A 25,737-nucleotide genomic window follows, 5' to 3' on the forward strand; every position below is an offset into this window, starting at 1 on the left:
TTTCCTGCAAGTATGTGTTAAGCAGTGTTGCAAAGATAAAAGAAGAACAAAATGAATCCATCAATAAATTTGAAATTGATTTTATTGATGAAATGGAAAAGCAAAAGGAATTGCTAATTAATATCCAGCATCTTCAACAAGATCATGATACATCCTCCAAAGAATTAAGGAACCTCAAATTGAACCAGAAAATGGATCTGCATATTGAGGTATAATTTATTTTAAACATATAATAAGATCTTAAGCCTTTTTATCAAGCAAAAAGGTACCTTTACATGTGTTTAGAGCCATTTTCACTTATCAGAAATTAAAAATAGGTTGCAAAGTGACAACTGGCCAGACATAAAAACTGGCAAGTAATGGACTAGCCTCCCTTCAGACCTCCAGGGATACAGAAAGACAGATTTAACATTAGCAAGTGGGAATTCATGGAACCCCACAATAAGTTTCCAAAATGCCTTCTAAAGTTTCTTTTATCTGTGCTGAAAGACAGAAAACTTTTTATTGCAAGAACTCCACATGGAGTGTTTTACTTTTACCCAGCAATGTGAGGCTAGCATCTGATTGCCAACATGCATGTTAGGTCTACTGTATGTATACAAAAGCTGTATTCAGAAGCACTTCATAAAGCCAGATGCAGTGATACACCTATAATTTCAGCCACTTGGGAGGCTGAGGTGGGAGAATCACTCAATTCCTGGACTTTCAGACCAGCCTGGGAAACATAGCAAAACCCCACCTTGGGGGGGGGGGGGGGTCAGCACTTCTTGTATTCTGATAATCAGTCACAGATTTATCATCTTGACAGGTCTTAACTCTAACAAGTAGAACCTATTACATTACATATACTGCCAGAATTTTATTATACAAAAAACTAAAATAAGTTTTAAATTATTTTTTAGTTTACTGTAAAATATTAAGATAAGTGAGAGTATAGTAGGTATTTAACAAAATACCTAAAGGTATTTTTTTCTTTTTATGGTATTTATATATTTGAGTAAAAATGTTCCTAATGTTTAGATGATTTGATGTTTATTTGTTACTCAGGACATTCTCAAAGATTTTTCAGAAAGTGACTTCCCCAGCATAAAGACTGAATTTCAGCAAGTATTAAGTAATAGGAAAGAAATGACGCAGTTTTTGGAAGAGTGGTTGAATACTCATTTCGATGTAGAAAAGCTTAAAAATGTCATCCAGAAAGAAAATGATGGGATTTGTCGAGTTAATAACTTTTTTAATAACAAAATAACTGTAAGTATTAAGTTTTATTCTACTATCTTATTCTTTTTGTTTACTTTAATATCTACCTCTTTCTTAAAAGGGCATAGTGTAACATAAAGTATGTTTTCTTTATTTGTATGCTTCATAAAAATTGATTTTGTAAAACACATTATTCCTGTAATCTATTATGTTTCTTTAAAATAATTAAATATATTGATGTAAACTGATAAAGGTAACAGAATCTTGGTGTGTAATATCTAGTTTCCATTTGTGGAATCTGGAATCCTCTTACTGTTCTCTTTCCCTTTTTCTCACTGCTTCCTTAGGAATTGAGCCTTTTTTCCATATAGCCTCAGAGGTGGTGAGACATGAGTCTGTTTCAGGGCTATGGGCAGCAGCTGTGGTAAAGTTGTAAGCACTAGCCAACTACTTTAGTAGGGCCTCGTGTGCTAACCCTTGAACTTTGAGATTCAAAAATGTATTTTTTAATTATTAATAAACTTTAATTTATAGAGCAATTTTAGGTGCACAGTAAAACTGAGCAGAAAGTTCAGAGTTCTCATATACACTGTCTCCACAAACACACAGTCTTTCCTACAGTTGACATCCCATGCCAGAGAGGTACTTTTGGTACACTTGAACCCACATTGATATTTCATTATCACCCAAAGCCCATAGTTTACATTAGGGTTCATGCTCGGTGTTGTACATTCTGTGAGTTTTGACAAGTATATAGTGACCTGTATCCATCATTACAGTAACATACAGAATAGTTTCACAGCCCTAAAAGTCCTCTGTGCTCTACCCATATTCACCAGTCTCTCCTCCCTAACCCCTGGCAATTGCTAATCTTTTTTACTGTTTCCATAGTATTAACTTTTCCAGAATGTCATATGTTGGAATCATACAGTATATAGCCTTTTGAGATTGACATCTTTCGCTTAGTAATATGCATTTAAGTTTTCTCTGTGTCTTTTCATGGCTTCATGGAATATTTCTTTTTAACACTGATATTCTGTTGTTTGGATGTACCAGTTGTTTACTTGTCTACTGAAGCACATCTTGGTTGCTTCTAAGTTTTGGCAATTATAAATTCAGTACTATAAAGATGCTACATACACGTTACATCTTTTTGTGTGGACAGACATTTTCAACTTATTTGAGTAAATATCGGGGAATGCAATTACTGAATCATATAGTAAAATTATGTTGAGTTTTGTAAGAATCTGCCAGACTGTCTTCCAAAAGAGCTGTGCCATTTTGCATTCCCACCAGCAATGAATAAGAATTCCTGTTGTCTACATCCTTTCTAGAATTTGGTGTCAATTTTGAATATTAACCTATTAAGTGTGTGTATAGTCTATTAAGTGTGTAGTGGTATCTTGTTAAATTTAAATTTCTATGGACATATGATGTTGGTCATTTTTCATATGGTTATTTGCCATCTGTGTATCTTTTTTTTTCTGTCCAGGCCTGGCGTTCATTTTTTAGTCAGGTTATTTGTTTTCTTATTGTGGAAGTTTAAGAATTCTTTGTATCATTTGGTTAACAGTCCTTTATCTTTTGCAAATATTTTCTCCCAGTCTGTGATTTGTCTTCTCATTCTCTTGGTGTTGTCTTTCACAGTGCAGATTTCTAATGCTTAAAAAGTCCAACTTATCGATTATTTCTTTCATAGATCTTACCTTTGAGGTTGTATCTAAAATGTCATAACTAAATCCAGGGTCTCCTAAGTTTTCTCCTCTGTCATCTTCTAGGAGTTTTCTAGTTTTTGTTTCACATTTAAACATTTTGAGTTAAGTTTTCTGAAGGGTGTAAGATCTCTGACTCGATTCATTTTTTTGCTTGTGGATATCCAGTTCTGCCACCATTTATTGAAAAAATTATTTTTGCTGTATTGTATTGCCTTTGCTCCTTTGTCAAAGATCAGTTGACAGTGTGGGGTCTATTTCTGGGCTCTTTGTTCTGTTCCCTAGTTCTGTCTGTTCTTTCATCAAAATCATACTGTCTAGATAACTATACCTTTATAGTAAATCTTGAGGTCAAATAATGTCAGTTCGCTTATTTTTTTCTTTTTTAATATGCTGTTAATTATTCTGGGTCCTTCTCCATTTAAAGTCAATCAATTTGTCAATATTCACAAAATAACTTGATGTGATTTTGTTGAGATTGTATTTAATTTATAGATGAAGTTGGAAAGAACTCAATCTTGACAATATTGTCTTTTTACCCTTGAATATGGAATATCTCTTCATTTATTTAGTTACTTGGTTTTTTTCGTAGGAGCTTTGTCATTTTCTCATATGGGTATTATACATAAATTGTTAGACTCATACCTATGTATTTATTTTGGAGATGCTAGCATAAATAGTAACATTTTTTTGAGTTGGGGTCTCACTCTGTCACCCAGACTGGAGTGCAGTGGCACGCTCCCGGCCACCACAGCCTTGGCCTGCTGGGCTCCAGCGATCCTTCCGCCTCAGCCTTCTAAGTAGCTGGCACGACAGGCGCGCTACCATGCCCAGCTAATTTTTTATTTATTGTGGAGATGAGCTCTCGCCAAGTTGCCTGGGTGGGTCTTGAACCCACAGGCTCGGCCAATCCACTCACCTCGGCCTCCCAAGGTGCTGGGATTAGGCTGAGCCACCGAGCTCAGCCAGTAATAACGTATTTTTAATTTCACATTACACTTGTTCATCACTGGTATATAGAATGCAATTTGCTTTTGCATATTAACTTTGTGTCCTGTAACCTTGTATATTGCTTATTGGTTCCACAAGTTTTTTCACTGATACGTTCAGATTTTTCTACAGATATGGTCATCATGTGCAACAAAGAGAGTTTTATGTCTGCCTTCTAAATGTGTATACCTTGTATTTCCTTTACTTGTGTTATCTCACTGCTAGGACTTCAATACAATGTTGAAAACCAGTGGTGAGATGGAATATTTTTGCTTTGCTTCCAATCATAGCAGGAAAGTTTCTAGTTTCTCATGATTACATATGATGTTAGCTATAGTTTTTTTGTAGGTGCTCTTTATCAAGTTGAGGAGATTTACCTTTATTGCTAATTTGCTGAGAGTTTTAAATTATGAATGCTTTTTCTGCATCTGTTGTTACAATCATCTAATTTTTCTTCTTTAGCCTATGTGATGGAACACATTAATTGTTTTTCAAATGTTTAACCTGTCTTGCATACCTGGAATAAATCACACTTGATCATGATATATAATCCTCTTTATACATGGTTGGATTTGATTTTCTATTATTTTGTATTAGGAAGTTAGTATTTGGGTAATGTCATCATCTGGTTTTGGTATTAGAATAATGTTGGCCTCATAGAATGAGTTGGAAGTTATTCCTTCTGTTTTTATCTTCTGGAAGAGATTGTAAAGAATGGGAATGATTTTTTTTTTCTTAAATTTCTTAAATATTTGGTAGAATTCACCAGTGAACTCACCTAGGCCTGGTACTTTCTGTTCTGAAAGATTTTGTATTACTGATTCAATGTATTTGCTAGATATAGATCTAATCAGACTGTCCGTTTCTTTTTGTGTATTAGCAGATTATATCATTCAAAAAATTGGTCCATTTCACCCAAGTTATCAAATTTGTGGACATAGAGGTGTTCATAATATTCCATTATTATTATTTTAATATTTATGGGATCTGTAGTAATGTCCCCACATTCATTTCTGTTATTAGTAATTTGTGTCCTTTCTTTTTTCTTTGATTGCCTAGCTAGAGGCTTATTAATTTTATTGATCTTTAAAAAAAATGCTTTTGATATTTTTTCTTTTCTCTGTCTACTTGTTTCAATTTTACTGATTTCTGCTCTAATTTTTATTTCTGCTGCTTACTTTGAATTTAATTCGTTGTTCATATTTAGTGTCCTAAGATTAAAGCCTAGTTTGTTGATTTCAGATCTTTCTTCTTTTCTAATATATGCATTCAGTGCTAAAAATTTTCTTCTGTGTATTGCCTTCACTGAATTCCTCAGATCTTGATAAGTTACATTTTCATTTTTATGTAGGTGAAAATATTTTATTTCTCTTGATATTTCTCCTTTAACCTATATGTTATTTAGAAGTATGTAGTTTAATCTCCAAGTATTGGGGATTTTCTAGCTATCTGTTATCAATTTCTAGTTTAATTCCATTATAATCTGAGAACAAACATATTATGATTTCTATTCTCTTAAATGTATTTAAAATGTATTTTATGACCCAGACTATGGTCTGTCTTGGTAAGTGTTCATTGTGAGTACAGGATGTGTAATGGTCTGTTGGTGAGTGAAGTAGTCTGTAGATGTCAACTGTATCTAGTTGACTGGTGCTGTTGAGTTCAACCAGATCCTTACTGATTCTATGCCTGGTAGAGCTGTCCATTTCTGATAGAGGGAATGTTAAAGTTTCCAACTGTAATAATAGATTCATCTATTTCTCCTTATAGTTTTATTAGTTTTTGCCTCAAGTATTTTAATGTTCTGTCAATGGTGTGTGCAGAAAAAGGACTGTTATATCTTCTTGGAATATTGAAGCCTTTATCACTATGTAATGCACCTCTTTATACCTGATAAATATTCTTGCTCTGAACTCTACTGTTTCTGTAATTGATATAATTACTTCATCTTTCCTTTGCTTAGTGTTAGACTAGTTTATGTCTCTCTAGCTTTTCACTTTTTAATTTAAATTTTTCTTTATATTTAAAGTGAATATCTTGTAGTCATCATCTAGATGGATCTTGTTTTTTGATCTGCTTCGACAATCTGTCTTAATTGGTATATTAGATCATTAACATTTAAAGTGATTATTAGTATAATTGGATGACTAACCATATTACTGTTTTTGTTTCCCTCCTTTTTTTTCTTATTTTTGTCTTCAACATTTTTTCTACCTCATGATTTTGAGTATTTTATTATTCTATTTTTTCTCATTTCTTACCATATTAAGTATACTTCTTTCCTTACTTGTTTTAGTCGTTGCTCTATGGTTTTCAATATACATTTACAACTAATGTAAGTCCACTTGCAAGTAGCACTATACCACTTCTATGGTAGTATGAGTGCCTTATAATAACAAAATATTTTTAATTTTTCCCTCCCATGACTTGTACTATTGCTGTCATTTATTTCACTTATTCATAAGCATGTATAAGCATGTATATGTGCATACATTTTGAACAGACTGATATTTGTTAGCTCAATTAAGAATAAGAAAAATAAGCTTTTATTTTACCTTCTTATTCCTTCTCTGGTGCTCTTCCTTTCTTTATATAAATCTGAGTTTCTGGCCTATATGTTCATTACCTTTTCTCTGAAGAACTTCTTTTTAACACTTATTGCAAGGCAGGTCTAGTGACAACAGATTTCCTCAATTTCTGTTTGTCTCAGAGTCTTCATTTCTCCTTTCCTTTTGAAGGTTAAATTCACAAGATTTAGAATTACAGATTGGTGCATTTTTTTTCTTTTAATACTTTAATTCATTTGCTCTACTCTCTTCTTGCTTGCATGATTTCTGAGAAGTCAAATGTAAAAAGCAAAGAGGAGAAGTCTTTTCTCCTCTATAGGTAAGGTGTTTTCCCCCTTGGGCTTTTTTCTAGATCTTTAATTTTTTATCTTTTTTTTTTAATATGATATGCCTAGATATATTTTTTGGCCTTTGTCCTCTGGCATTCTCTTAGCTTCCTGTATCTGTCATTTGGTGTCTGACACTAACTTGGGAAAAATTCTTAGTCATTATTACTTGAAATTCTCCTTCTGTTTGTTTTTTCTCTTTTCTGTCTAGTATTCCCATTATGTGTTTATTACACCTTTTATAGTTGTCCAATAATTCTTGGATGTTCTTTTTTTTTCAGTCTTTTTTCTCTATTTTTTTTTTTTCAGTTTTAGAAGTTTCCATTGTTATATTCCTTAGCCAGTCTACTACTGAATTCATTAAAGGTGTTCTTCATTTCTATTAATAATATTTTTGATCTCTAGCATTTCTTTTTTATTTTTTCTCAGAATTATCATTTCTCTGCTTACAGAATCCATCTGTTGTTGCATGTTGTCTGCTCTTTCCATTAAAGCCCCTCGCATATTAATCATAGTTGTTTTTTGTTTGTTTTAATTCCTGGTCTGATAACTCTAACTTCCTGCCATTTCTAACTCTGGTTCTGATGCTTTTTCAGTCTCTTCAAATGGTGTTTTTGCCTTTTAGTATGCCTTGTAATCTTTTGTTAAAAGGCAGGCATGATAGTACTTGTAGTACATAGACCTTTATTTAGTAAATAGGCCTTTGGTACTATAGTGGTCAGGTGTAGGGGGATAGGGAGGAGCATTCTATCATCCTATAATAGATAGGTCTCAGTCTTTTGGTGAGCCTTTGCCCCTGGACTGGGAACTTCACCAGTGCTACCTAGTACCCCCTCCTTAGGTAGAACAAATGACTGAAGTGACTGAAATTGTGAATTTCTTTATCCCCATGTGGCAGGTTACACGTGGCTAGAATTGAGTATTTTTTCTTCTTCTCCCATGGAAAGTTAGAGGGAGCTAGTGTTGGTTATTTCCATTTCCCCCACATGGAGAGCAAGAGCCAGCTGGAACTGGATGTTTCCCCTTGCCCCAGATATATTAGACTCTGATAAAACCATAGCATGTTAGGCTCTGGTAAGATAGTTTCTCCTGATGGCAGGCCTTGTTAAGGAAAAACAGAATGCTCTGTTTTATTTCAAAACGGTTCCTTTTCCCTTCATCTGCCAGAGTCAGGAAGGGATTTCTCCGGTATTCACTGTGAAAACCTAGTAGAACTGCTGAAGGTAAAATTCACAAAAGTGTAGAGAACCATGTGACTAGGATCCCCTGGAGTTTTTAACTCCCAGAGTTACCACACTGAGTCTCCAATAATTCATTAGTTACAGTTCAATTCAGTTTATCCTGCCCCATAACTAATTCCTGCAAAGTTTTCTGCTCCCTTAAGTGGTTGTTCTCTGTATGCCCCTCTTTGTCCAATTTTGGGGGCAGCCCTTTGCACTGTTACCTCACTGCTCTGACAGATCAAAGCAAAGTTGTTGATTATTTAGTTTGCTTTGCATTTTGCTTATTAGGATACACTATAACTTCTAAGCTTTTGACATATTGGACCAGAAACTGCAAAATTACGATTTTTATCATTGTTCCCAAGGTGATCAGCCCTAATGTACTGATTTGTAAGAACCAACATTACTCAAAACCAGTTTGTTAACTTACTTTACTTTTCATTGATTGGTATATTCATTGTGCTTCCTGAAGTAATCCCTTCTCCGTGTAATTGGTAAGATACATAGTATTGAAAAGATTGCTTGTTTATATGAAACTGGAGCAATGGGAGCTAGTAATATTATAGCTTCCAAGATTCATTTCATATTTCATATGCTTAGGTAGTTTTTTTCTGATACTTTAATTTCATCTGTAATCTGTATTTAAATCACACTGAAATAAGGAATAATACTTTTTTAAAAATCCTCCCATGGATTGGTCAGCCCATTTGGAGAAGAGCCAGAGCTAGCAAAATAGTAATTGGCTGTTTCAAGACAAAAACAAGTTCACAATCAGTAGAGAAAGGCACAAAACCAATGTTTAGGGTAAAATTATCTCTATATAATCAGTGTTTTCTAGTAATATTGAGGACCCAGTTGTGATTAGAAAGTAGGGGTTTCTGCTGTATGGATCAACAAGGATATGTGGCTTCTTCCACACTGTATGAGCAGAAATTGATAATTTTGTATGTATCAGATCAATAGCCCACAGCCAAGGAAAGTTTAGGGTGCCAGGAAATATAGCTAACTTAATATCCAAACCTGGTAAAATAACACAAAGTCACAAAGAAGTTGTAGATGTCAACATATGTCATTCATAATAAGGGCAAAAAGTATATCTTATAGGAATTAGGAAAAATATATACATATGAATAACTTCAGAGTTAGTTAGCCTTCAATATAAAAAAAAGTATTGATTGTTATTTCCTGCACAGAAATACAAGATTTCCAAAATTCAGTGAGTTATTTTCCTATTAACACTGAGGTTTGGAATGAAGCAGGGAAACAGATCATTGTTAAGTTTCTAGGTGTACTCTGCTATTGCATGCCATTAATGTTTCATTATTAGCCATAGCATGCATATTGATTTTAACCTGGATAATTTTTAAATTTCTCTTCATATGTCAATAGTAATACAATAAATGGAATTAGCATCTTGTAGATCAATATGAAATCCTCTCTTTTGCTTTTTATTCCCATCATCAAAATTTCAGAAACTGACACAAATCACAAAGAATACTTACATTTGCTTAGAGCACTGTTCTAGGATGTTTAGATAATTGATTTCAGCATACATGTCCTAGAATTCTGGGGAACTTTTTTTTTTAATAGATTTTTGGTGGTGGTGGTGGTGGTTTTGTTTTGATTTGTTTTGTTTTGAGTTGGAGTTTCACTGTTGCCTAGGCTGGAGTACAGTGGCATACTCACAGCTACTGCAGCCTTGACCTTCTGGGCTCAGGCAGTCCTTCTGGACTAGAACTTTAGGCACGTGCCACATGAATAGCGTATTTTTTAATTTATTGTAGAGACGAAGTGTCACCAAATTGCCCAGGCTATTCTCTAACCCCTGGGCTCAGGCAGTTGTCTTGCCTCTGCCTCCCAAAGTGCTGGGATTACAGGCATGAGCCACCACACCCAGCTAGTTTTTTAAAATATGTATGTTTCAAGACCCCTACTGGATGTTGACACCATGAATAGTACCAATCCCTTGTATATGCTGTTTTTCTTTACATACATACTTAGGATAAAGTTTAATTTATAAACTGGGAACAGTAAGCAATTAACAACAATAATAATAAAATAGAACAATTATAACAAAATACTATAATAAAAGTTATATGAATATAGTCTCTCTAAATACTTTATTGTACTGTGCCACCTTTGTGATGATATGTGATGAGGCAGTGCCTATGTGATAAGATGAAGTGAGGTGAATGATGTAGGCATTGTGGTGTTACAGTAAATGGCTTAGTGTCGCTTGTTTCATGGAATCCCATGTTAAAATCTACATCTAAGCTCAATGCTTTCTGACACAACACTTTGTCATCATTTGGAACACGTTTTTGTTCATATCTTCTACCCACAAATTTAATAACTTTTTCATCTTCACTAAGTACCTATCGCACACTGTAACTTTTGCAGATTGAGGTGCTACAGCAAAACCAGCACACATTTCTTTTTTCTTCTTCACTGTTTCACGGACAGATAACCAATCTTACCATAGATCTTTGCATGCAACCTCAGCATATAGTATTTTTTTTCCTTATGAAGTCAAGAACTTTAACCTTTTCACTTAAAAGAAGCACTTGACAGCTTCTCTTTAGCATATTTGAATTACCAGCATACTTTTACACTGCAGGGTCATTATTGAGTAAAATAAGGTTCTCAGTCTTAAACACTGTGTTACAGCAGCAGTTGATCTGAAAACCATGACAGGTACTAACTGACTAACAGGCAGGTTGTATATACAGCATGGCTATGCTAGACAAAGGATTGATTTACATGCTGAGTGGGACTGAGCAGGATGACTTGAGACTTCACCATGCTACTCAGAACAGCACGCAATTTAAAACTTATGAATTGTTTATTTCTGGAATTTTCCATTTAACAATTCTTGTTTATTTTTAACCTTAGGTAGCTAAAACCATGGAACACAAAACTGCAAATAAAGGGGCCAACTATAAATCATTTTAAAGCTCTAATGATGTTTACTGTTCAATAGGCCATTATGAATGAATCAACAGAGTTTGAGGAAAGAAGTGCAACCATATCCAAAGAATGGGAATATGACCTGAGATCACTGAAAGAGAAGAATGAAAAACTGTTTACCAACTACCAAGCTTGGAAGACCTCCCTGACATCTGGTGCCCGGGTTAATCCTACCACACAAGACAATAAGAATCCTCATGTTACATTAAGAGCTACACAGCTATCCACAGAGGTATGTAATTTCTTATAAGATGTTCAATTTGCATCTTCGTTGTGGAGTCCAGAGAAAAACTATTATGAACACAATTCTTTTGTGTGCATGATGGACTTTTATTTTTAACATAGAGTTCTACTATAGATATCATTCAACTTAACTAATTATAAAGCTAAACATATAAGATCTTCACTTTGGATTACAAAACAGAAGTAAATTGTAGATTAATTTGACTATTAAATTCATGCAGTGTAGTTTACGCTACTACCACTTAAGGTATTATTATCATACATTGTAAATTTTCTAAATCATGTGTGACTTTTTATTAAACTATAATGTAAGCAAAACAAATGTTAGCTTGGAGAGAAATAGCAATTTAGCTTTTCTCTAATTATCATCAGTATTTTAAATATTGCTTAATGTTGTAGTCACCATAAAAATGTAGGAGGTTAAAAATATGAAAAAAATTGTTACTCAGACTAACTTGTGTCCAAGAATCAGTACAGGCCAGGCGTGGTGGCTCATGCCTGTAATTCCAGCACTTTGGGAGACCAAGACAGAAGGATTGCTTGAGTTCAAGAGTATGAGACTAGCCTAGGCAACATAGGGAGTCTCTACAAAAAAATCAGAAAATTATCCAGGAGTGGTGGCACAAGCCTATAGTACCAGCTACTCCAGAGGCTATGGTGGAAGGATCACCTTAGCCCAGGGGGTGGAGGCCGTGGTGTCAGTGAGCATAGTGAGCATGCCACTGCACTCCAGCCTGGGAGATACAGTGAAGCTCCAACTCAAAAAAAAAAAATCAGTACAGTAGTTGAATAATCTAATTACTTTATTAACCACCCTTACTTGGAAGTTTGTAAGCATGGGCAAACATACTATTTTATTTTGTTGACAAAATAAATAAATAAAAACAAAAGGACTTAGTAGAGAACCAAAGAATAATTTACCATTTTTACCAAAACAAATACTTGTAAGGAAACATCAATCACTAGTTAATAATTAATAAGCAGTGAAAACTAGGAGATCACTAGTTTTTTTATTTTGTTTTGTTTTGTTTTTGAGTTGGTGTCTCACTCAGTCGCCCAGACTGGAGTGCAGTGGCCGCTCCCGGCCACCACAGCCTCGACCTGCTGGGCTCCGTCGACCCTTCCGCCTCAGCCTTCCGAGTAGTTGGAACTACAGGCGTGCACTACCACGCCTGGCTAATTTTTTGATTTATTGTAGAGATGAGGTCTCACCAAGTTGCCCAGGCGGATCTTGAACCCACAGGCTCAGGCAATCCACTCACCTCAGCCTCCCAAAGGCGCAGAATTACAGGCTGAGCCACCAATCCCAGCTGCTAGTTTTTTGATTTGCTACAGAATTCAGTCAGCTTGCAGGGATAAAATAAAGGAAAGATGGAGCCCATCTACCAAAGTAGTAATTTAAAGAAGCAAAAGGAAATTCCATCTTGAGTGACCCAGTAAAATAACCTAACAGATAATATATGCTACAGTTACACTAATTTAATAATAATGCACAAACAGACAAGTAGAACAGTGGAACAGAATAGAGAGTTTAGAAGTACACCCAAGTAAGAGTGAGAATCTAATATAGATATGTGATACTGGTAGCATTCAACTCAGTGGGAAAAAGGTGGTTTACTTAATGCATAATTGATAGAACAAGCTAGCCAACTGGAAAAAAATAAGGCTGGTTCCTACCTCATTCATTAAACAAAAATAAGTTCTAGATGGACCAAAAAGAAACATATTTTGCCCCCCCCCAAATTATAAGTGTATTCATCTTATAAACATGAGTAAATTCAGGTATTTAAGTTTATCCTAAGTTAATCTATACTTGCAAAAGACTAGTTCATTACCAGGACTAGTTAAATAATTTATTATATGTCCATGAAATGAGATTCTGTGTGTCCATGAAAATATAAAATATGAGAGATCCATTTGTTCTGATAATGGAAAGATCTGGAAAATGTGTTGTCAATTTTTTTAAAAGCAGTACATTTAGTATATTGTGTGTATGACTTTTTGTAAACTATATATTCATGTATGTTTAGATACAGATAGAAAATACTCTGGAAGGATACATTTAAAAGCTTAGTAGTGGCCTTTGCCTTGCTAAGCTGTGGTTTGTCCGTGTGCTATTAAGCTTTGATCCCCTCCCCTACCTTGGGGAGATGAATTTCTTCTTACTCTCTCTCCAGTTTACTTTCTCAATAAACTATATTTTTTAATCTAAAAAAAAAGAAGAAGCTTAATAGTTATTGCTTCAGAGTCAATTGAGGGTGTGAAATGGGGAGACTTATCCTTTATTATATGCCTTTGAGTTTTTTCCACATACTGTATTTGCATTTCTCAATTTAAGACTAAATAAAAATAAAAAGAAAGATGTTACATGTATTACTTATGAGTCATTTAACAAATGTACTTTCTTCAAGTAATTTTCATTTAAAATGTGAGTGCCTCTTAACCAGCAAATAACATAACCACTGTGCTATTTTCATCTGCATGGTTCAAGAATTTGCAGACAGATTATAATGTAAAATTTGGGCATTTTTTAATCCAAAAATTATCATCTTCTAAATGAAAGAATAACATGTCTGTAGATTGACTGATGTTTGGCCTCTCTTCTATCCATTGTTAATACAATCTGTGAAAAATTAACAATGCCTAAATATGATCACCTTTGTCCCAACTGTATATAATGTGAGTCTGTCTTCATGATAGGCCTAACGAATATGTGCTTTTTCTAATAGAAGATTCAGGAGCTAGAAACTTCACTACATAAAGCTAAAGAAAGTATTATACATCAGGAAGTCAAGATTACAAAGATGCAGAAAGAACTTGAGATGAGTAATGACATAATAGCAAAACTTCAAGCCAAAGTTAATGAATCAAATAAATACTCTGAAAAAACACATGAAATGATTCAAGTTCTTCAGGTAACTTAAACTCATTTTATAAGTAAAAATTGTGGGTTATTTTTAACCTGTTGAATTTGACAAATAATTTAGTGTTCTGTTCTTCTCTTTTACAACTTTCTGTTACCTTTGTGTGTCTGAAGTTCAGTGCTCAAGCTTTCAAAAAAGGAAGCACATTAACTTAGAAATGAAGTGCAGGAGTATAATGACATACAAAGTATTGATTTTTTTATGCTAGAAAAATATTTTGTAAGACATAAGTGTTCATTATAGTTTAAATGTATATTTTTCTTTTTAAAATATACTTATCTAAATATATCACACTATTAGATAAGCACATTTCTTAATTTTTTTTTCTACTTGCCATTGCTAAGTCCCATCTGGTGTCCTGTGGGCTGAATCTGACCTGTTTTGAGAGGGAGAAAAAGTTATTTAAATGTTTTTGAATCTGAGTTCCACATTCTCATTCACTACTTCCTTACAACTCCCTTTTGTTTTAGCTCCAACCCCTTCTCACATTTCTGCTCCTTGATCCTGACTGAATTGGCACATTTAAGTTTATTGTTGCTGCTCCAGTGTCTATCCATGCCTGTAAAAATTAGGAACAAGTTAAGAATGCCTACTCCTTTCATTATTGAACATGGTTCTAAAATTCTGTTTATCCAGTGAGACATAAACAGCAAAGCAAGAGAAAATAATATTAATTTTGTTTTTAGATGATTGTTGATATAGCTAGAAACCAAGAAATCCAATTATAAAGTTTTAGAATATTGAGAGTATATTTTTTAATATTACAAATAATTAAGTGATTACATTTTTATTCATTCAGCAAATATTTGTAAGCATCAGTTATGTGTCATTCACTGTTGTAGATGCCAGTGTAAAAACCAAAGTTCATGCCATCAAGGAACTTATATTCCAGTTGAGGGAGACAGAAAGTTAGATAGTTAATTAAAAATATAAAATATGACTGGGTATGATGGCTAATGCCTGTAATCCCAGCACTTTGTGAGGACAAAGTGAGAGGATTGTTTGAGGCCAGGAGTTGGAGACCAGCTTGGGCATCAAAGCATGACCCCATCTCTACAAAAAAAAAAAAGAGATAATTAGTAGAGCACGGAAATAGGCACCTGTAGTTCCAGCTACTTGGGAGGCCAAAGCAGAAGGATCACTTGAGCCCAGGAGTTGGAGACCGCAGTGAGCTATGATCGTGCCACTGCAGTCCAGCCTGAGTGACAGAGCAAGAGTCTATCTCTGAAAAAAAAGAAAAAAAATTTTTTAATTTATATATGTTGTATGTTTTGAGGTATATGCATATTTCAACTGATACAAAGGAAAAAAATTAAGACAGACAAGGGGTCCATGGGCACATGCATGAACAGAATAGTGACTTTAAACAGGGGAGTGGAAGAGAGTCACAGCAAAAAGATGATCTGAAGGAAATGATAGGGCAAACTGTGTGGCCAGGGAAATGTGTTCAAAGCAAAGGAAATAACAAATACAAGGACCCCAAAACAGAAATATTCTAGACATATTTGAGAAACAACAAAAACACGAGTGTATCCACTAGTGTTTGAGCAAGGGGACGACGTAGAAAATAAGGTGAGAAGTAGCAGAAAATCAGATCGCAAAGGGTCTTGTAGGGTATTATAAGGAGTTTAGGTTTTATTCTGGATGAGATGGAAAGCTATTGGAAGATTTTATCAAAAAGGGTATTATTGCCTTATTTTTTTTTAGCACAGTTCTTTGAAAATAGTCTCCAGTTGGGTGTGTTTATTAGGGAGACACATCAGCTGCTACAATAAAAAGAGCCAAAATTATCATGACTGGACCAAGACAGAAGCTTATTTCTCTGTCTCACATAGAAATCTAAGTTTCAGGTTGGCAGGAGGTTCCATTCCACATGATCATTCAAAGGCTCATCTTTGTCCATCTTTTTTCTCCACTACCCTGTTGGGCACTTTTTTCTCCTGTGTGGTTAAAACCAAGTTGTTAACTATCCATGCTCAGGATTACAAGAGAGGGACAAGACAAAGAAGCTAAAAATAGTCTTAAAATCTTTGCACTTAGAGGCCCTGACCCCTAAGTGATACACATCCCTTCCTCTCCTATTTCTTAATGAGATCGTAGTCCCACAGTCACACCTAGTTGCAAGAGAATAAGGGCTTGGAAATAAATCCAGTTACAAACTATACTACTGTGGAAGAATAGGAGAAGTGATTTTGGTAAACACTAAGCTCAGGCTGCCACAAGGATTAAGAACAAAAGCAGAAACACCATTGAGGAACCTGTTTGACCAATTCAGATGGCCCACAAGATGGCCTAGACATGAGTAGTAGGAGTGGAAGTAGTAAAAAGATGTTGAATTCTATATATTTTTTGAAAGGTTAGCCAACAGAACCTACTGACAGATCATATGTATGGTGTGAAAGAAAATCTAGAGTCAGAGATGACTCAAGTTTTGGCCTAGGTAACTGTAAGGGTGAGGGTTGCCATTTATGGAAATGGGAAAGACTGCCAGAAGAGCAGGATTGAAACCTGAAGAGCAGAATCGGAGTTCAGTTTTGGATATGTTGAATTTGAAATGCCTCTTGTATTGTCAAGTTGAGATATTACATAGGCAGTTGGATATATGAGTCTGAGAGAGGTCTAGGCTTAAAGTATACATTTGGGGAATTATCAGCATAAAGAAGTCAAAAGATTGGGTTGGGTCACTTAGACATGAGCATAATGAGGAAGAGATGTGGAATAAGTAAAAGATACTGAGACTGAGGAGCCAGTGAGGTAGCAGGGGAGCTTCGAAAAAGTTCTAAATTCTGGCCGGGCGCGGCGGCTTAACCTGTAATCCCAGCACTTTGGGAGGCCAAGGCAAGAGGATTGCCTGAACCTGGGGTTAGAGACCAGCCCAGGCAACTTGACTAGAGACCTTGTCTCTACAATAAATCAAAAATTAGCTGGGTGTGGTAGCACGCACCTGTAGTTCTGGCTACTTGGAAGGCTGAGGCAGAAAGATCGCCGGAGCCCAGTAGGTTGAGGCTCCAGTGGCCATTTGTGTGCCACTGCACTACAGCCTGGGCGACAGAGTGAGACTCCAACTAAAAAATGAATAAATAAATAAGAGGCATGCCATTTCCAAGGTGGCAACCTAAATACTGTACAACTATGAGTTTTTCCCAAATTAATTTCTAAATTTAATATGATTAAAATCAGAATCTCAAAAGGCTTTTTTTGTGGTAGAGAAAAGAAAGTTTTGTAACAGAATTCATTTAAATTTCAAATGATACTAAGTACTTAATTTCTATTTTCTGTCTTTTCAGTTTATTAATAATACTTTTTAAAGCTATTAATATTTCTGTGAGCTCAGTTTTGGCCACATGCTGTGTATTTGAAATATGGAGTTCTCATTATCATTCATTTCTAAATCAGCATTTCTAATTTTTTTTCTCTAATACAAGAATTTTTTTCAAACAGTGTTTTATGTAACTAGTTTATTTGATCATATTGTGGTTGAAAAAATACCTGTATAATTTCTATACTTTTAGACATACTAAAATTTTTTTGGTATCATAAATGGATATTTTTAGATTTCTTTGAACTTTTAAAACAATACATACACAGACAGATCAGTGGAATAGAGAGACCAGAAATTGACCCTCTCATATATAGATTTATGATCTTTGATAGAGGAATAAAGACTCCTCAGTGATGAAAGACAAGGCTTAATTAATAATGCTGGACAACTAGACATCCACAGGCAAAAAAAAAAAAAGGAATCTAAACACAGCACTTACACTTATCACAAAAATTAACTAAAAATGGACCATAGACATAAATGTAAAATACAAATCTGGTAAACTACAAGATGGTAGAGGAGGAAATCTAAGTAACCTTGGACTTGACAATGACTCTTTAGATATGAAAAGTGCAGTTCATTAAAAAAATTGTAAATTGGCCCTTCTTAAAATTCAGATTTATGCTTTGCAAAAGAAAACTGTCAAGAGAAATAAAAAGAGAAGCCATAGACTTGAAACTATATACAAAAGATGTATCTGACAAAGGGCTAGTATCCAAAATATGTAAAGAACCCTTAAAACCAACAATAAGAAAACAACGTAATTTTAAAAATTGGCAAAAGATCTGTATAGGTCGGGCTCCGTGGCTCAGCCTGTAATCCCGTGCCTTTGGGAGGCTGAGGTGAGTGGATTGCCTGAGCCCACGGGTTTGAGACCCGCCTGGGCAGCGAGACCTCATCTCTACAATAAATCAAAAAATTAGCCGGGCGTGGTAGTGCGCACCTGTAGTTCCAGCTACTTGGAAGGCTGAGGCGGAAGGATCGCCGGAACCCAGCAGGTCAAGGCTGCAGTGGCCGGGAGAGGCAACAGAGTGAGACTGGGCAACAGAGTGAGACTCCAACTCAAAAAAAAAAAAAGATCTGTATAAACACCTCACCAAAAAGATAGATGGATGGCAAACAACCGTATGAAAAGTTACTCCACATATATGTCATTACGGAATTGCAAATTAACAGGAGACCATTGCACACCTATTAGAAAACACCAAATACTAGTGAGAATGTGGAGCAACAGGAAAGCTCATTCATTATTGGCGGGAATGCAAAATTGTACAGCTATTTTGGAAGACAGTTTGGCAGTTTCTTACAAAACTAAACATATTCTTAACATATGCGGCAATTGTCTTCTTGGTATTTACTCACATGACTTGAAAACATATGTTCACACAAATAACTGTACATATATGCTTATAACAGCTGTAGTCATAATTGCCAAGACTTAAAAACAACCAAGCTGTCTTTGAATAGGTAAATGGATAAACCATGGTGCATTTATACAATGGAATATTATTCAGCAATTAAAACAAGTGAGCTATCAAACCATGAAAAGACATGAAAGAACCTTAAATGCATATGCTTAGTGAAAGAAGTCAATGAGAAAAGGCTACATACTATGTGATTCCAAGTATATGACATCTTGGGAAAGCAAATCTTTGTAGACAGTAAAAAGATCAGCAGTTGGTGGGGATTCTCAGGGGAGGAAGAGATGCATAGACAGAGCATATCACTGGATTAAAGTATCTTTCAGTAATACCTATAACAATTTGCTTTGTAGCTTGAGTTTAGTTCTGGTTTGATGTTTACATTGCTGCTTCAATATTGTTTTGTTTCTTTGTTCTGATTTACCTTGGTCCACTCATATCATTATTTTCAACCTGTTCATTAGGTAGTTGTATCACTTTCAATTGGAAAAAAATTAACTTTAAGAAATAAAAGTTATGTTTGTAATTACACATTAGCCTCAAATATAATTCATATCAGATATCTAGTTATTATTCAGTTAAAATTGATGCCTTTCTTGTTTTTCATATATTGGAATTGTTGTTACTGTAAAACATTAATAGCACAGAGGTAGCGAACCACTCTTTAAAATTGGAGATATTGAAACTGCTTTAATAATTATTTTTATTTTCTCTAAAAATGTAGGACAAAGTTGCACTGGCAGCTAAACCCTATAAAGAAGAAATTGAAGATCTCAAAACAAAGTTGGTGAAAATAGACCTAGAGAAAATGAAAAATGCTAAAGAATTTGAAAAGGAGTATGTCTTTACCTTAATTGAATGTGATTTTAATAGCTTAAACTTTCCTTCTAAACTGCTTAATATTTATTTGCATTAATTAGCTTTTTAAAACATAATTTATGAGAATATTGTTATTGCTTTTTAAAAACACATCTATAGATTTTAAATTCATTAAATACTTGTTACATATGCAGAGTTTTTAAAAATAAGTACAATTTTGATCAATTAACTCACTATGTCCTTGAGTACTTCTTCAATCATATATAATATAAACGACTTAAAAATGTTTTTTTGTTTTTGGGGGGAGGGTTGGTTTTTTTTTTTTTTTTTGAGTTAGAGTCTCACTCTGTCACCCATACTGGATAGAGTGCAGTGGCACACTCACAGCCACTCCAGTGTTGACCTGCTGGGCTCCAGCAACTCTTCTATCTCAGTCTTCCAAGTAGCCAGAAACTACAGGTGCTTGCTACCACACCTGGCTAATTTTTGATTTTTTGTAGAGACGAGGTCTTGCCAAGTTGCACGGGCTGGTCTTAAGCCTGCAAGTTTAGGCAATCCACTCACCTTGGCCTCCCAAAGTGCTGGGATTACAGGCTGAGCCACCGAGCCCGGCCAGAAATGGGTTTTTTAATGCTTGAAAGTGAACATTAAGAACCTTTATGTGTCCGTGTGTATGGGTATGTATTTAGGAGTTTGACTAAGGCTTGTGTTGATTTTCTTAATTTTATTTTTTCTTCCTATTGTGTCTTTGTTTAAAGGTTATATAAGATCCCAAGAGTATATCCTCTTTTTATTGATTTATTTATTAGAAGCATTATATATAATAGCATGCTTTTATATAGGAGGTTTTATGTATAATAGCTTCTTTGTGGTATAGCATCATGAAAAGAACATTAAACAGAGAGTCAAGGAAACTGAATTAGAAATGTTTCCACTTGTTAATGCATCACCTTAAGCCACTTAATCTCTCTAGAGAGATTAAATTCATTCATAATCAATAAAAGGAGAGGCTTATATTAGAAGATTTGTTAAGATGCCTTCTGGCTCCTAACACTTTTCATTCTTCTTATAAATCTTAAATAAATATTTAATGATTTCTTATTCTGCCCAAAAAGTAGTCTAACCAGTCTTTTACTGCTAAAACAAGACCTACTGGTTTTAGTGAAGCATATACCTATTATGCTCTTAATTATAAAAGATAATTTTACTTACAGAATGGAATCACCATGTACGTTCATAGTCATTAAGAAAGACAAAAATTCCTCATGTTTGAGTATTTTGTGAGTGTATGTACTTTTTTTATTAAAAAGTGTGTGTGGCCGGGCTCAGTGGTTCAGCCTGTAATCCCGCGCCTTTGGGAGGCTGAAGTGAGTGGATTGCCGCGGGTTCGAGACCCACCTGGGCAGGCGAGACCTCATCTCTACAATAGATCAGAAATTAGCCGGGTGTGGTAGCACGCGCCTGTAGTTCCAGCAACTTGGAAGGCTGAGGCAGAAGGATCACCGGAGCCCAGCAGGTCGAGGCTGCGGTAGCCGGGAGCGGCTACTGCACTCCAGTCTGGGTGACAGTGAGACTCCAACTCAAAAAAAAAAAAAGTGTGTGTGAACAAATGGAAATAAAGCAGGGACTATGGGGAAAAAAAGAAAGGCAGAAAGTCTTATAATTTATCACTGCTGATTAGCCTAAACTAACAACTCATAAAATGTCTCTCTTGGGGAATAATTCTCAGAATTTGACCCTTGCCTGCATCTTAGTGCAAGAGCTGCAGTCAGGGTTTACTTTTCTGACGATGTAGAAATAAAGCTGCTCTTTTCTTTTATGTTCTGATAATTGTATTTTCAGGATGTTTCTGGGACCCCATGGTAATAGCCTAATTATTTGTTTCATGGCATCTCCAAATATAATTTTGCTCAGTATCTGATGAATAGCTATTAGACCACCAGATATTTTAAAAGAACTCATTTCTCCATAATAAAAAATTTGGGCTGTCCCTGCAACTAAGCAGAATACTTCTAATGTGATAGCATTGTAGTCATAAAAGGCACAATTCCAAAGATGTAGCATGGGGGCTTATCTACTACTTACAGATATTGTGTCAATGTGATATTGAAAAATTCTTAGCCGGGCTCGGTGGCTCAACCTGTAATCCCGCGCCTTTGGGAGGCTGAGGTGAGTAGATTGCCCGAGCCCGCGGGTTCAAGACCCGCCTGGGCAACTTGGTGAGACCTCATCTCTACAACAAATCAAAAAATTAGCCGGGCGTGGTGGTGCATGCCTGTAGTTCCAGCTACTTGGAAGGCTGAGGCGGAAGGATCGCCGGAGCCCAGCAGGTCGAGGCTACCGTCGCCTGCAGCGGCCACTGCACTCCAGTCTGGGCAACAGAGTGAGACTGCCAACTCAAAAAAAAAAAAAAGTAAAAGAAAAATTCTTGACAGTCTACTTATTCTCCATAAAAAATTATTTACTGCCAGGCTCGGTGGCTCAGCCTGTAATCCCATGCCTTTGGAAGGCTGAGGTGAGTGGATTGCCTGAGCCTGCGGGTTCGAGACCCGCCTGGGCAACTTGGCGAGACCTCATCTCTACAATAAATCAAAAAATCAGCCGGGCATGGTAGCGCGTACCTGTAATTCCGGCTACTCGGAAGGCTGAGATGGAAGGATCGCCGGAGCCCAGCAGGTCGAGGCTGCGGTGGCCGGAAGCGGCCACTGCACTCCAGTCTGGATGACAGAGTGAGACTCCAACTCAAAAAAAAAATTATTTACTGAATTTTTACATATATTTATTATTCTTGATAGAATTACTGCTACAAAAGCCACTGTAGAACATCAAAAAGAAGCTATAAGGGTATTGAGAGAAAATCTTAGAAGAAGTCAACAGGCCCAAGATACCTCAAGTAAGTAGAAAATGCAGACTTTTTTCAGATCTTCTAAATTCTACTTTTCAACACACAATAGACTTTGAAGACTGCTATTATATATGTGACAGTCAAGAGTGAATCTTAAGGAATACCTAAGACTGAGAGGAAAAAAAAAAGAGTAAACCAAAGTTAACCAGTAATCCATTTTTTAAATGAATTAATTGGAATCATATTTCCAATTTGAAAATTTCATATTTCCAGCTATCTTGTGATGTCACTTTAGTTTACTGCAATCTCAACTACTTATCCACTATAGATTCCTGAAAAATATGAATTCTACTTTTGCATTATCAGATCATTATATATTAGTGAAGATACCTTCAGTACCACAAAAGAATGACTTAACTATCAGAGTAGAAATACTCTTTCCACAAAAACATATTTTGATAGATTTCAGTTGTATGCAACTAATAAACTATGATTGGTGCACAGTAAAAATAGATATTATTCTGTTTGTTCTTGAAACTAAAAATACTGGGTTAATGTTTACTTACAAAGCTCTTTGAAATTTATCTAAGATTATTTTTAAGATCCAATGGTCAAATTTCTGCATATATACTCCTTAAACTACCTTTTTCCATATTTCTGTCTCTTGTGTTCCATTTGAAAAGAGAATGCTGAACGTTACTTGGGATGTCTCTGTGTAGCAAAACAAGCACTAAACTAAAAGTCAGATACAGGTGTTACTTAATGGCTATGTGAAATTGCAGGCCTGACACCTGACCTTCTAGCTTATAGGTTTATGAATATATAATTGCTGTAAGGATCAAATCAAAAATTGTGTGTGAAAGCACACTGAAAATTCTAAATGCCAAGCAAAACATAAGATGATATTTGCTCATTCTATTGTCCATTTGTTTAAAAAAAACAAAATCAGAGATAGCATTAAAGGTATTACCCAGTACCTGTAGTACCTTGAACTTTCCTGATGTCTTAGCTTCTACATGGAATACTTCAAAGGATAGAAATAGAAGTGAGAATTCTTTGTTTCAGAAGCTTGAGTGTAATTACTCTTCATTTGTAGGTGACTTTCAGACACATAGTATCTAAGTTCTAAATAATATGAACATCAAGAATCTCCTCCACAAAAGGGGTGGCATCAGCCTACCCCTCCTTTGTAAACTGCCAGAGACCCAATGGATTACTCTACTTTATAAGCACTAAACATTTTTATGCAACTTTACCTAATTTATAAAACACAGTCTCTTACGTTACTTTGATACACATAGTATAGCCTATGTAATGATATATGCTTTAATATCATTCTAAGATATATTTAGCTAATAAGTATGTGTTGAATACTTAAAATGTTCTGAATGACTGGGGATGGGTTCCCCCACACATACACACTCTGTGTCATAACAAGCCCTCCAGAGGAAGCTGATGTAGAAAATAGATCAGTAAAGGACAACTCTAACTGAGGAGAATTGCTGTTACTGCAGTCGGGGTGAAAGATCTTAGTGAGCTGGGTACGGTAGTAGAATGGTTGAGGTGGATTCTAGAAACATTTAGAATAGATTGAGTAGGCAGGGAAGAAGTAAGGGAGAAGGAGGAAGTCAAGGGTGACTTCCAGAGAAATAGTGGTTGAGGTGTTTGGGTTTTTATAACGACTTGTGCTATGTAATATTTCCTTTATTTTGAACTTTGGAGATAATTAAAATCATCACCTATTTGTGTATTTGCCTCCCACAGTGATTTCAGAACATAGTGATTCTCAGCCTTCAAATAAGCCCTTAACCTGTGGAGGTGGCAGCGGCATTGTACAAAACACAAAAGCTCTGATCTTAAAAAGTGAATATATAAGGATAGAGAAGGAAATGTCTAAGTTAAAGCAGCAAAATGAACAGCTATTAAAGCAAAAGAATGATCTGTTGAGGTAAGATCTGCTTACATGTATAGATGTTATGCTTATGACTGTTACATATGTGTAGGAGTACAGTATTTGCATGTAATTTTTTGCAGGTGGTAACCCTTCACACATTATAGGGAAAGTAATTTTTAGAGCTCATATAATGTGGCTTTTAAAGAAAAAAATGAGAATATGATATTATCACTCCTGATGTTTGTTATCTATCAACTGACCTATTTTTAACTAAGCCAAGAACCCGGAAGTAAACACAGACCTTTTAGAGGGCAGCTGAAATACACAAACCCATATCCACAAGCCAATGAGGTTTTACTTAAAGGAGAACCCCTTACATCAATTATCATAGGCTTTTTACTTTCTAAACAGATATAATTTAATAATTTGACTTCTACCACTGCAGGGAGATAAGAATCTTTTTGCCAAGTATGTTGCCAATGACACAGCAAAAGTTAAATAGGTGTTAAATAAACCAAAAGGACATTATGAAAGGATCCCATGTGAAACATTATGAAACATCTAGGTGTTGCAGAAGAGGGGTGGTAATAAACCAACATTTAAGCATACCTTGTTTTATTGTGCTTTGCAAATAAGGCATTTCTTTTTACCAGTTGAAGGTTTGCATCGAGCATGTGTATTGGGCACCATTTTTCCAACAGCATTTGCTCATTTCGTGTCTCTATGTCAGCATTTTTTAACAATAAGATATTTTTAATTAAGATATATATACATGTTTTAGGCATGCTATTGCACACTTAATAGACAACAATATAGTATAAACATTTATATGCACCGGGAAACCAAAAATATTTGTGTTACTCACTTTACTGTGGTGGTCTAGAACCAAATATATAATATCTCTGAGTTATGCCTATATAAGAATAGATCTGGGCCAGGCTCAATGGCTCAGCCTGTAATCCCAGCACTTTGGGAGGCTGAGGTGAGTGGATTGCCTGAGCCCACAGATTCAAGACCAGCCCGGGCAACTTGGTGAGACCTTGTTTCTACAATAAATAAAAAACTAGCCGGGCATGGTAGCGCACTCCTGTAATTCCAGCTACTTGGAAGACTGAGGCGGAAGGATCGCTGGAGTCCAGCAGGTCAACACTGGGATGGCCATGAGTGTGCCGCTGCACTTCAGCCTGGGCAACAGAGTGAGACTTCAACTCAAAAAAAAAAAAAAAGTAGATCTGTAAAAGAAGTAGGACTTAGGCTAAGTGAGAGGAGAAGAGTGGCAAGCCT

The 25,737-nt window shown here is 35.5% G+C and overlaps 1 protein-coding gene across 1 annotated transcript in view; it reads left to right on the top strand.

Annotated features, from left to right (window-relative positions):
* CENPE (centromere protein E) overlaps positions 1–25,737 on the top strand; it is a 94,369-nt gene that overhangs the window by 65,610 nt on the left and 3,022 nt on the right. The window contains 7 exon segments of the mRNA XM_008059594.2: positions 12–209; positions 1,048–1,251; positions 10,999–11,217; positions 13,958–14,143; positions 19,620–19,732; positions 22,510–22,607; positions 24,324–24,507. Of these exon segments, the coding sequence (XP_008057785.1) occupies positions 12–209; positions 1,048–1,251; positions 10,999–11,217; positions 13,958–14,143; positions 19,620–19,732; positions 22,510–22,607; positions 24,324–24,507 (1,202 nt within the window).

The sequence above is a fragment of the Carlito syrichta genome, unplaced genomic scaffold (assembly GCF_000164805.1).
Source record: "Carlito syrichta isolate Samal-C Ts95f unplaced genomic scaffold, Tarsius_syrichta-2.0.1 Scaffold304275, whole genome shotgun sequence".
Classification (NCBI taxonomy): Eukaryota; Metazoa; Chordata; class Mammalia; order Primates; family Tarsiidae; genus Carlito; species Carlito syrichta.